The sequence below is a fragment of the Chelon labrosus genome (assembly GCF_963514085.1).
Source record: "Chelon labrosus genome assembly, chromosome: 20".
NCBI classification, from domain to species: domain Eukaryota; kingdom Metazoa; phylum Chordata; class Actinopteri; order Mugiliformes; family Mugilidae; genus Chelon; species Chelon labrosus.
In genome coordinates this window covers 10,371,418-10,383,437 of record NC_140353.1, presented here as the reverse complement: position 1 = coordinate 10,383,437, position 12,020 = coordinate 10,371,418, and the positions used below count along the sequence as shown (strand labels likewise).

At 40.7% G+C, this 12,020-nt stretch overlaps 1 protein-coding gene across 1 annotated transcript; it reads left to right on the top strand.

Moving 5' to 3' along the window:
* The first annotated feature begins 3,936 nt into the window (after nt 1-3,936).
* Nucleotides 3,937-6,914, top strand: ctsl.1 (cathepsin L.1). The gene is made up of 9 exons (XM_084569464.1): nt 3,937-3,953; nt 4,206-4,317; nt 4,525-4,667; nt 4,822-5,019; nt 5,099-5,290; nt 5,618-5,783; nt 5,892-5,997; nt 6,263-6,366; nt 6,502-6,914. Exons 2-8 carry the CDS (start codon nt 4,218-4,220, stop codon nt 6,360-6,362), a joined length of 1,005 nt encoding a protein of 334 aa, XP_084425590.1. The 5' UTR covers nt 3,937-3,953; nt 4,206-4,217; the 3' UTR covers nt 6,363-6,366; nt 6,502-6,914.
* The last annotated feature ends 5,106 nt before the right edge of the window (nt 6,915-12,020 follow it).

Sequence of the window (12,020 nt, the reverse complement as noted above, 5' to 3'; positions counted from 1 at the left end):
GCACAAGGTGTTGACCTGGCCCCCAAATTCTCTAGATCCCAAACTGATCAAGTATCTGTGGGATGCACTGGAGCAAGCCTGATCCACAGAGGCCCCTCCCCTCAACCCGTAGGACCCAAAGGCCCCCACTAACAACATCCTGTTGCCGGACACCACAGGACACCCTCAGAAGGCCCATGTCCATTCTCTGATGAGTCACAACTGTTTTGGAGGCTCAAGGGAGACCTACACAATATTAGGAAGGTGGTCATAATGTTATGCCTGATCAGTATATATCTATATCTATCTATCTATCTATCTATCTATATCTATATCTATCTATCATCTATCATCTATCATCTATATCTATATCTATATCTATATATATATATATATATATATATTCATACATACCTATATAGTGTTTTTTATGGTCACACTATATATGCTCAATCAAACAGCTGACATTCCACAAACATTTGACTAGTGTCATCCCTTATCAGAGAAGCTGCAATTGTCACACGTAACATGATGATGATGTGGCTTTATCAGCAGTCGGAAGTAGGAAGTCAGTACAAACATCAGGTGTTTACCCCACTTATGTAACCACAGAGCTCTAAAAAAAAAAAGAAGCACGTGGCTGTCTGGAAACCGGGCAGTGAAGAAATTTTTAAAAAGTTTATATGTAAAAATAATAACTGTGTCAGTAACTCTATGCTGAAGCAGCGCTGCTTTAAAAAAAACCCTCTTGTACAGTAAACCTTGACGTAAGGAAGCTAGTCCCCTGAATTTCCTGTGAATAGCCGAACACTTTACTGCCTAAGCATCGGTTTGAGTCACAGTTCACAATAAAGGGAACACTAAGTTCACTCATGGTCAACCTCAGAGAGGATGGACACATGACTTGTCACTGGTGGAAATCACGTGATAGAGGAGGCAGATTCAAAAGCATTGGTCTCAACAAATATACCTATTGTTTTTATAGATTAATATTAAACCCTTATTATCTAGACTGCTAGATTCATTTTCCTACTCTTCGTATTAGTTAATAAGTCACAACCTTTTGCCGTTCTCCCGTCACCAAATACCATAAAATGTACTTTAATCTCTTTATAACCTGACAGTCTGACAGCCTGCTCTCTCACCCTGTAAAGCAGAAATCAAACTGTTAATATCTAACTTTCAGAACTGTCAGTGCAAGCTAAAGAAGAGCAAAACATCTGAGCTGTCAGTTTCAGCTTTGCCTTTGTACTATAAACCTGTAAGCCCCTACACCCACATACATACCCATGCATTAAAAACAGGCCAGGCACACATGCTTCCCTGCCATCTCTTCCTCTGTAGCACACACAAACCTAACAAACCTGATCTATGCGCTGGAGTTATTTTCTCTTTAAGTTCCCTTACCATCCCTTCACTTGCTTTTACTGTGCTGAGTCACGTCCTGATCTTGTCATATGACTGTTTACTGTAAGTTTTTTTTTTACAGTAGGCAAATTGCAACCAGTGTCTATGTAAAGTTGAACTCAGAGTCGTAGATTTGCAATGATAGCCAGATTTAGCTGCTCTTTTTATCGTACGGACCAGAATATCCAAATCTTTATCTCTTATCGGTGTGCACAAAATTCCAATTACTATTACTTAATGAACTAAAGACAAAACGATTAGAAAGAATCACAGACATTCATGTGTTCATGTGACTTGTGTGTTATGAGTTGTTAACTTAAAAACGTCTTATAAACCTGCAAAAGAGCTCCTATTTTAAACCACTTTTTACTCTGCGACATCTATCTCAAAGTTTGATTTTACAGAAGACTTCCCATAACTTAAGCTTCACATCCGTGCGGCTCCATTAATCACCTCGCCACCTCTCATATGTAACTTGTGAGGCTTTGGAGGCACTGACTGGGAAAGCAGGGTTGCCAGATATACGATAACTATCATATCTGTACGAAACTTTCGGGGCCCATACGATATATAAAAAGTCAAATATACGATTGTTTGCCATTCGAATGACAATGAATGAAGCAGTTGTTTCATTCAAATGGCCGAGCCTCCGCGTTTATCCCTTCAGCCTAGCTTTGTTTTTAAGTGTGCTGTCCTGGCAGGTGATTTTTCAAGTTGTTTCAGTACATACATAGTTTGGGTCTAAATACAAACATTTTTAAGCGACAGTACGATATTTCTTCATTTCCCTTCTGGCAGCACTGCTGGGAAGTAGCTGACTTAACATCATTCCATCTTCTTCTTCTGTAACCGCTTGTTCCTGTTAAGGGTTTAACATCATTCCATACAGCATAAACTCGTTAAGACTTGCTCCAAGTCAGGGTAGTGCATTTTTTGGGCTTTTGATTCTTTATCTGATACTTGATAAAATGTACTGAATGCCGGACTCGACTATTTGTACATCGGGGTATCACTTTTACTTAAGTCAAGAATCTCTCATGTCTTTCCTTCTACTTGAAAAGTTGCAAATTATTAAAATAATAGCAAACTGCTGGAGTATATCAGCAGTTCTACGTTTCTATCAACTTCAGTTTACTTGCAAGCAAATAGTTCTTATTTGACAAACTCCTTGCAACTCTCTGACAGGAAAGAACCCAGGCTCGTGTGCAAGCACTATAGTGACTGCACGCCATGATGCAGGTGGCTTCACACGAACAGGCGCATACTGGGTTTAAAAGAGGTCAAGGACATCTGAAAATGTTCAGCTTAGTTCTCAGTTTTCCCTCACTTCACGGCGTCTTTATGGTCTGAAGCATTGTCATGACACTGAAAGCCTTGTGACACCCAATAAATCAGAGTGACAGTCTGACAACGTAACTGTGGCAAGCTACCGCAGGAAAAAAAAAAGAGCAATGTGCTGCTTCTAAATACACATGCAAAAAGATCAAACCCACAATCTTGTCATAATTTTTAGAAGTACTAATGCAACGGATGGCTGACTCTCATTTGAATGTTATTAAGCTCTTAAGCTCTTTTCCGTCCTTGCTTTTTTTGTTGTTGCATGTTTGTGGTTATTCTGTCTCTTTCTTAATTAGTATTTATGGAGGTGGATATGTGCAAAAAAAAAGTCTACCTATACGGTTAAGCTGAAAAACAGGATGTCTGTGGGGAAACAGAAGAAGGAAGTCTTGTCAATGGAAACAACATATGAATCATAAATCAAACCGTATCAAAAGCAGAGAGGAGTTTATCGGAATATACTGTCTGTACGTGAGCGCGTGTTCACGCCATCTCCAGATTCTCGTGCGTTCACGTGGCTGGCTGAGGCTGCACCTATAGAATGACTGACAAGGTAACATTTCAAGTAAAACCTGATCATTCATGCAGATCTCTTTAAGAACTTCCAGGACGTGGGCGTAAGCGACGTCTGCAAGCAAAGCGACACCTCCATAGGCTACTTGCATATTTTCCAGTGTGGCATCATTTAGTTTGCGAGGTTTCATGCAAAACAGGTGGGTGATGGCACAGATTGTCACATGCACGGGTTGTTGTTTTTAATCTGTACGTCACTTCTGGTTGAGCTCTTTTAGAGGAATCCCCATCTCTTTGTGGCTGGAACCATAATGATGGAGAAAACCCAAGATCCCAACAGTGTTTTTTTTTTTGTTTTTTTTGTCTGTGTTTCTTCTTCATGTGACTGAATAATTCCAAAGCAACAAACTGCTGGACAACATTATATAAGAGAATGACAAGTGATTTATAAGAATTTTTGCTGATGTGAAAATGAGTCATATGTTTCTCAAAAGAGTGGCATCATGTGAGCTTCTCTATATACCGTAACTCCACCTTTTTGTACTGTAATGATTGACACTTGCTCTTCGTGCCTCTGTGTTTATAAGCTACTGACAGCCACCTGACTGGAATGCTGTCGTCATAACTACAGTCGGCTATATAAGGACCTCTCTAACTCCACATCAGCTACAGGTACTCCTCCAGCCTCTTGTCACACACTGAGAAAGAAGACCCAGGTAAGTAGCTGCAGCGCAGACAGCAAGACACGCAACGTTTCTGTTGCACATTTACTCTTTTTTACTAGAAAAGAAAAAAATACACTAGAAAGAGTCGGAGGAAGAGATAAGACCACGGCGGTGGTGTGCGAGTAATTTCCACCATCATGACAAAAAGCATTACAGTTACAAGGCTGAACTGAAACTGCTCTGGCTTAACCTGTGCGGCTTCCTGTCCTGAAAGTCACAAAGAATCTCTGCTTCTTCCGTCAGTGTTCAGTCAAGATGAAGCTGTTGCTGGTTGTTGCTGCTGTTCTGGCTGTGTCCAGCTGTGCCAGCGTCTCTCTGGAGGACCTGGAGTTTCGTGCCTGGAAACTGAAGTTTGGTGAGACAGTAGAGACGCTTATTGCTCAAATGCAGTTCATCTGGTGTCTGTAAAAACTGTCTGTGTAAGATCAAAATCTGGAGATAAATCTTTCTTATTTGTGGCTTACATTGTATCTGTAATGGGGGAAAGAAACTCTTAACCAATTTCATTGATCAGTAATTTTCCTCAGTTTCTGTTCTGATCATTTCCTTCTCTGGTTGGCAGGAAGGTCCTACAACTCTCCATCAGAGGAGGCGCACCGCATGCAAATCTGGCTCAACAACCGCAAACTGGTGCTGGTGCACAACATGTTGGCAGATCAGGGCATCAAATCCTACCGCCTTGGCATGACCTACTTTGCTGACATGGTATGTGCTGAAAAGCACATTGGGATGTTTCTGTCATTATTTAGATTTTAACCTTCGCTAACCATCACTTGCTAGCAGTTGAGGCGTAAGGACGCAGTGGATGACGTTTGAGATGAAGATCCTATTAAGTGACTATTTCGTCCCTCTTCACCAGGAAAACGAGGAGTACAAACAGCTGGTTTCCCAGGGCTGCCTGAGATCTTTCAATGCTTCTCTGCCTCGTCGTGGCTCTACCTTCTTCCGGCTGGCTGAAGTCACCGATCTGCCCAACTCTGTTGACTGGAGGGACAAGGGATACGTCACTGATGTCAAGGATCAGAAGGACTGCGGCTCATGCTGGGCCTTCAGCACTGTATGTAAAGCCTGTTGTTCTCCACTTGGAAACTTTGCACAGCTGTTCTTCGGTTTATAATTCCCGTCTCCTTCTCTAGACTGGCTCGTTGGAGGGTCAGAACTTCAAGAAGACCGGGAAGCTGGTGTCTCTGAGTGAGCAGCAGTTGGTCGACTGCTCTAGCAAGTACGGCAACATGGGCTGCAACGGAGGCCTGATGGACAACGCCTTCCGGTACATCCAAGCCAACGGAGGGATAGACACTGAGGAGTCCTACCCTTATGAGGCTGAGGTAAAGAGACGGTTTAAAACATACAAGAATACTTAACTACACAATTCCTAATATTTAAATGGAAAGTATTTAATGTTCGTCAGCCATCTGTGATTGTTGTGCAAAAAAGAAATAAATCTGTAGATGCAAATCAATTCAGGGTGATTAATTGTGACCCTGAATGGAAAAGGTGTACGATACTGCCATCTTGTGGATAAACAAGATCACTAACAGACTCAGGCCTATGAATATAGATAGATAGATAGATAGATAGATAGATAGATAGACTTTAAACTTTTTGAAAATATTCTGCTCTCTGACAAACACTTATTCACCACTCTCCGTTAGGATGGACAATGCCGTTACAACCCTGCTAACGTTGGCGCCACATGCACAGGGTTTGTTGACGTGTCACAAGGTGACGAAGATGCTCTGAAGGAGGCTGTGGCCACCATCGGACCCGTATCCGTTGGCATTGACGCAGCTCATTCGTCCTTCCAGCTGTACGAATCAGGTGGGCAATTCTGAACACTGTGCTGCAACTGCAGATCCATTTTTTATTAGATATAAAAAAAAACTCTATCAGAGCGTTGGCCTAATCCACATGTATGTCATCATCCAGGTGTGTATGATGAGCCCGAATGCAGCAGCAGCGAGCTGGACCACGGTGTACTGGCTGTGGGTTATGGTAGCGACAATGGACAAGACTACTGGCTGGTGAAGAACAGGTAACTTCTTTTGCTCATATTTTAATTAATGTGCTGCTACAGTCATCTAGTTACAGCTCAGTGTTACAGTAAATACTGACTACTATTCTATTCACACACACGGCAGCCTAAAGATATCTGATTCATGACTGCTAACATGAAGTGAAACCCGTTCAGGATGCCTTCATCTTCTTAAATCACACATTATTGTGAAGTGTGAAGTGAAACTATGACAGTGACTATGATTCTGTTTAAGCAGCTAAATGTTATTTGTATGTTTCCACAGCTGGGGACTTGGATGGGGAGATAAGGGATACATCAGAATGACCAGGAACAAATCCAACCAGTGTGGTATCGCTACTGCAGCCAGTTACCCCCTGGTCTGAACAGGTGAGAGGGAACGCATCTAATTTTTGCTTTTATTTCATAACCAAATGCTATTTTAAGTCAAACATCTGAGTTTACATGAACACTAACTTGTCCATTAACTGCCTGTCTTTTTTTTGTTCTGTTTTGTTTTTGCAGGTCCAAGACTTTCCTCACTGAGAACGAGCACAATAACACTTAATTAGCTTAATATATTTTTTTTAATTACATAAATAACAACTATGTTATGTACAAATTCTGTTTTTCTTGGAGGTTGCTTGGGTCTTTGCCAGGCAGACTTTAAATAGAAAAACCTTTGTGTGAAGATTGTAAATAAATGTAAAGAAATAAAGAAACTATAGATTTAAGACCGTGATGGTGTTTTTTATTGACACATTGCCAAGTTTTTCTACAGAAATAAAAAAAACACTTTTTTAGAGTGAGGTCTCAACAGCTATAGGATGGTTTGAAATAAAATGCATGCTGTGGGCTACTGCAGCATCAGCTAGTAAGACTCAAAGGTCAGCTGTGACAGGATTTGCATTTATGTGTTTTAGTGAGATAGATTGCTATAACACCTGACATCAGGTCCACATTTAAATGCATCCACTCATTTACGACTAAAATGAATAAATGTTTGGTATTCAAGTTATTTCCATGATATAAAAGTGGTAGAAATAAGGACTTCTTAACAATAAAAAAAGCCGCTACTTGTACTTCTTACACAAATGAACAAATAAAGTGTCTTTAGATGAATAATTTAACTAAAGAAATAAGAAATAAGCAAACGCTGTTTAACAATCTCTGACAAGCGGTGTGTTTCAGGTAGGGGAAGTGGCCTGTGGCTGCGGTAGCATACACCATGTGTAGGGAATTTCTGCTTTTCAAGTAAAGGGTGTGTATGTTTCCTGTCTCAAACTGACTGAATCACTTGCAAGTCATTATATTGCAAAGTGGCTGATTTCTAAAAAATTGCAAATGATAGCTGTGCTTCAAGAACTGAAGAATGCAGCGGCTTCATCTCACATTTACAAAGGTGTTTGCCTTCAGTCAAAGCCAATGCGCTTAACGAACTGTGCTACATGAAAGGGGCTTTTAACATTATAAATATGCTTGTTTTGTTTTATTCATAGTTCTTTAAACACATCAAGCTCGGCGGAGAACTTTGCTTAAAGACGAGACGAGCGTTTATAGATGACATATTTCTGAAAAGTCGAGTTCATCCTCATATCCCGAGGCTCTATGTCATGTCTGGATATTCCAGCTTCTACTGACTACTGAATAATTCACTAAAACCAACCATTTATTTTTTTTTATTTTTTTTTTGTGTGTGTTTCTAAAAAGAAAAATCTGACTGTGCTCTCTGATACAGGCAGCTGTTGTGGCCTTTGGCTTGCAAACCAGATAAAAGCTGATAAAAGCTGTGAAGCAGGGGTTTTCAGAGTAGGAAATTTTGTCTTTTCTGCTGTTTTGAAGCGTTTTTTTTTTTCTTTCTCCTGGATGGCTTTTGATCTTTCCTTAGCATTCTGCGGTTTGTGAAAGGTTATCCGAGATTCATTCATCAAATGCAGGTATACAGGGACACGGTGAAAGGAAAGAGGTTGAAGTGGAAAGCGATACGGCTGGCAAATGTGTACATGTATAAGTAACACGATGACGATGAAGTCAAAGTCTGAAATTTTACACTTGTTTGATGTGGTAAAGAGCCAATACGGACCTCAGAGAAATACCACAGCACTATGTATTGTGACGTCTATTGTGGTCAATATATTTTACGGGCTGTCTTTTGCTTTCAAGATCATCCTCTCCTCTTGCCCCACTGTGACACTTGATCCAAACAATCCTTTATAATAGGCTGTGAGGAAGAAAGAAAGAAAGAAAGAAAGAAAGAAAGAAAGAAAGGACAAATGAAAGACAGAAACGGAAAACTAAGCTTATCTGAAGCCTCCACCTTAATAATATTAAAATGTATTGAGTAAAATAAAATAAATGTGTAAATAAAATAAAATAAACGTGTAAATTAAATTAAATTAAATTAAATTAGATTAGATTAGATTAGATTAAATCAAATTAAATTAATAGCAGACAAAATAGTAAAAAAAAAAAACAACAACAGAGAAAAGTGCGTATCTTGGCAGCCTATGCACCTGTACTATGAGAAACTCCTGAGTTTTGGTAATTTAACACATCACTCTGAATGACAAACATTAAACATGAATGGCCGACATGGACAGGTACACAAGGACAAGCAGCCGCAGTAGAGTAGTTTAATGATTTTTCCTTTTTCTTTTTGCCAAATAGAAAAAAAAAACTTTCTCATAATGTGTTACCTCTAAACCATTGACCTCTGATCTAAAGATCCAAAGCAAAGAAAAAGTGTGAATAAGTTATAAAGCAAGCTATAAAGTAGTCTTGATTTGATCAGGAACAATACTTAATATATTTTGATTTCAAAAACAGTAAGAGTCTGGAGTTTCTGGAATAGAGAAGAAATAATATTTCTGAAGAACTATATGTTTCTGGGGAGTACTAGGAAAAGGACCCACCCAAACTATACGACAATACAAAAGATAAGGGTAAATTAAACTGTAATAGAGAGTAAGGACACAGTTTGTAGTGACAAGATGATAAGAACCTGATAAGACACTTTTATTGTTGTTTTGAACATTTAAATTTATTTTCTAACTACTGTATCTACATGTTTTTGGCCGACTGTCTGTTCAGTTTTTCTTCCTGTTCTAACCCAGACAGCTAAAATATTACACGCCTGTATAATCTTTTTTCTGCACTTTCACTCACACCTTCCAGATACAGTCTAGCTGCTCTGATTTATAACATCCTCGCTGCACTTCTGAGATATCATCAACCAGATCTGGTGGAGACAAATTTGCAATACTCACACCAAACGTGTATAAAGTAATCCCATAATGGAATCTGGCCTTCTTTCATGAGAAATGTAGAACGCTTAAGCATTTTTTTTTTTCCATGTAATCCAACTAAACTGCAGTACTCTGAGCCGTGGGGCAGAGGAATGTTGCTTCACTTTTCTTGCAAACCATGGAGTGGGCTTTAAATACATTTATAATGCTTGGAATTACTTTGTTCATTTGTCATGGGGTATTCAGCCTGACTGCATTTAATTTTACTGCACTCAACGAAGCTGAAACGAGTTCTGACTTTGCATAGTTGCAAGTCACGGCCACAGATTATGCTGCATTCTTAATCTGGCTTTAGACATTTTAGAATTTATATGGAGAGAGAGAAAAAAAAGAACTTTGCTTATAATTATCATCAGTGAGAGAATTAGTTTTTCTTCCTCTTGAGGTGGGTGACATATGCGTTAATCATACACAATAGTTTCCCCCGGTGTAATTAATGAAATCACATTAAGTGCTTGTAATTTGCCCATTCCAAATGTCACATTAGGTCTAGTTGTGATAATATTTGATGGGAGGTGGAGGAACAGCGAGGCAGGGATACAGAAAGGAGGGAACGTATTAGGGGTTTAATCAGCCCGGGTGACAAAATGTGACCTTGACATCTTACTTTTTCCTCCCTCGGCCGAAGCAGATAGAGTTACAGCGCAGAGGCAAACGTGCACGGGCAAAGTAACTGAAAGAGAGATTCAAACTATCTTTTGTCTCTGGAGTCTAGAGTAGAAAAAATATATCCTTGCTGTTTTATCAGCATCCCGGCGAGACAGTATTCAGCCAATTAGGCTTGAATGATTGTTATCCAGTGACATGACCATCATCATTTCGTTTTTATTTTAGGGAGTAAGAAGGAGGGCATTGGAAAGTGGGAAAAGCAAATGATGAAAAAGCTTCCAGACAGAGACAAAGGGAAGACAGAAGGAGGGCGCGTAAGAGGTGAGTCAAATTAATTGGTTTTGCTAAATCCTCCTCAAACAGCAGAAGCCAATGTGGTTCCACAAAAGGCCATTACCGGTAATCAATTTAAATCTGTTTTACCCTTCCCAAGGAAACCAATTAGGCAATTTAATTTGGCTTTTTTGATTCACAGCATAACCACCGCACAGGACGGGACATCCAATTCACTTCCTGCAGAGAGGGACAAGTGAAAACACTGGGAGGCGATGCTAGAACAAACAAAACTATTGATCTAAAAGAGGCTGAGAGATGCAGGGTAGAGCAGGGAGGAGACACGGGAAGCATGGCAGGGTGAATGGATTCGGATTTTGTTAATGAAAAATAACAACCGAGCCTGCTGGGTTGACTCAAATCTGCCTCAATAATTAAAGTTTAGCTGGATCCACATCTTAAGTTTAGCTTCCTGGTAAGCGTGACTCCTCCTTTTAAGCAGTTGATCTTTTTATTATTGAACAGGCACTTTCTTTTTTTGGAGACACTAGATGGCAGCACTAGACTGCTGATGACCATCTGAGCAGTTCGAGGCGCCATGGCTAGGATTGAATCATGCAAAATTCTGCTTCAAAGTCAAATGTATTCCTTTGTTTCTTACAGTCTTTTGAGTGCACATGCAACGCATCTACGGACAGCCGTCTAGGCGCATGCACACTCTGAGCCTGCATTTCCCTGCACCAGTGAACCCTTTACGCTGTAGCAACACACCGAATGTCTGCCTAATCAACAATGCCACTGCACAATTTCAGTAGATTGGCCGTTGGGTTGGTATGGAGGAAAGCGTCAGTCAGCCGTGTCACCCATCATAGCGTACAAACAGCCTCTCCTGTGGGGACAGAGACGGGGGGGCCGCGTTTCTGCGCCGGCGTGTTATCCGTCTCCCATGCATGTGTGCAGCCTCTTGCTCGTATGGTTTGTTTATGTGTGTGTGTGGAGGGGGGTGGGGAATGGGGGTGTCAACTGGTTTGTCATGGTAATGGGAAACATGTGTGATTATGACAGAGTTCAGCGTGACCGCGCACAATACTAATGTAAAAAAAATATAAAAGTCCTGTATAGAAGGCCAATAATCAATAGTCGCCTCCTGTATTTTCCTCGTTAATTATTTCCTTCCTCATCTTTACCCCTTTATCTTTTCACCTCCCCATCCTCTTTTAGCCAGCTGCATTTCTTGGATGGGACTCCTGGCTGCGGTCGGAGAGAGCCAAGTGAAGCTAACCGTTTGCGGGAGGAAAAAAAACAACAACAAAAAAAACAAGCCCTGGCAAGGCCAATTACACCCAGACAAAGCACTTTGCATGTTATTGTGTTAGGGATTCATGCTTGATTGACTGAATGGGTTCTAATGAGGCTGGGGAACGACGTGCAGGAAAGGAAGAAACACTCCTCCGTTACCCTGATGGATTGATTCACCCACACCTTCGCGCACGCAAACAAACGCAGGTACGGACGCAATTGCCGGCGACAGCCACAGAGCAAAGGTGCGCAATCATATTGGCATGCACGGAGGAGAGCGCACACCGCTATGGACTGTGTGGGTCCTTGAGTGTCTGCAGTGGGTAGCAGATGAAGAGGCGATATTATAGTGGATAGGTAACTTGCTGTATTGCCTTTGCAGATGCTTCACTCCCACCGGCATCCTTTTATAGTATCACTTGACTAGGTAGAGCTGGATATAGCAACAGATGGATTGGTAAAGCCTTCAGCAGTGATAAAAAATGTCAGCCGAGGCTGTACAACAGATGTTAGTTTTATTTTTGTATTGTGTGCCGGGCTTCACCTCCACTAAGTTTC

Excerpts from the sequence above, each read along its gene's own strand:
- ctsl.1 (XM_084569464.1), top strand. The coding sequence starts at position 4,218 with ATGAAGCTGTTGCTGGTTGTTGCTGCTGTTCTGGCTGTGTCCAGCTGT. Across the intron at positions 4,318-4,524 it reads TGCCTGGAAACTGAAGTTTG|GAAGGTCCTACAACTCTCCA; the intron begins GTGAGACAGTAG and ends TCTGGTTGGCAG. Across the intron at positions 5,998-6,262 it reads TACTGGCTGGTGAAGAACAG|CTGGGGACTTGGATGGGGAG; the intron begins GTAACTTCTTTT and ends ATGTTTCCACAG.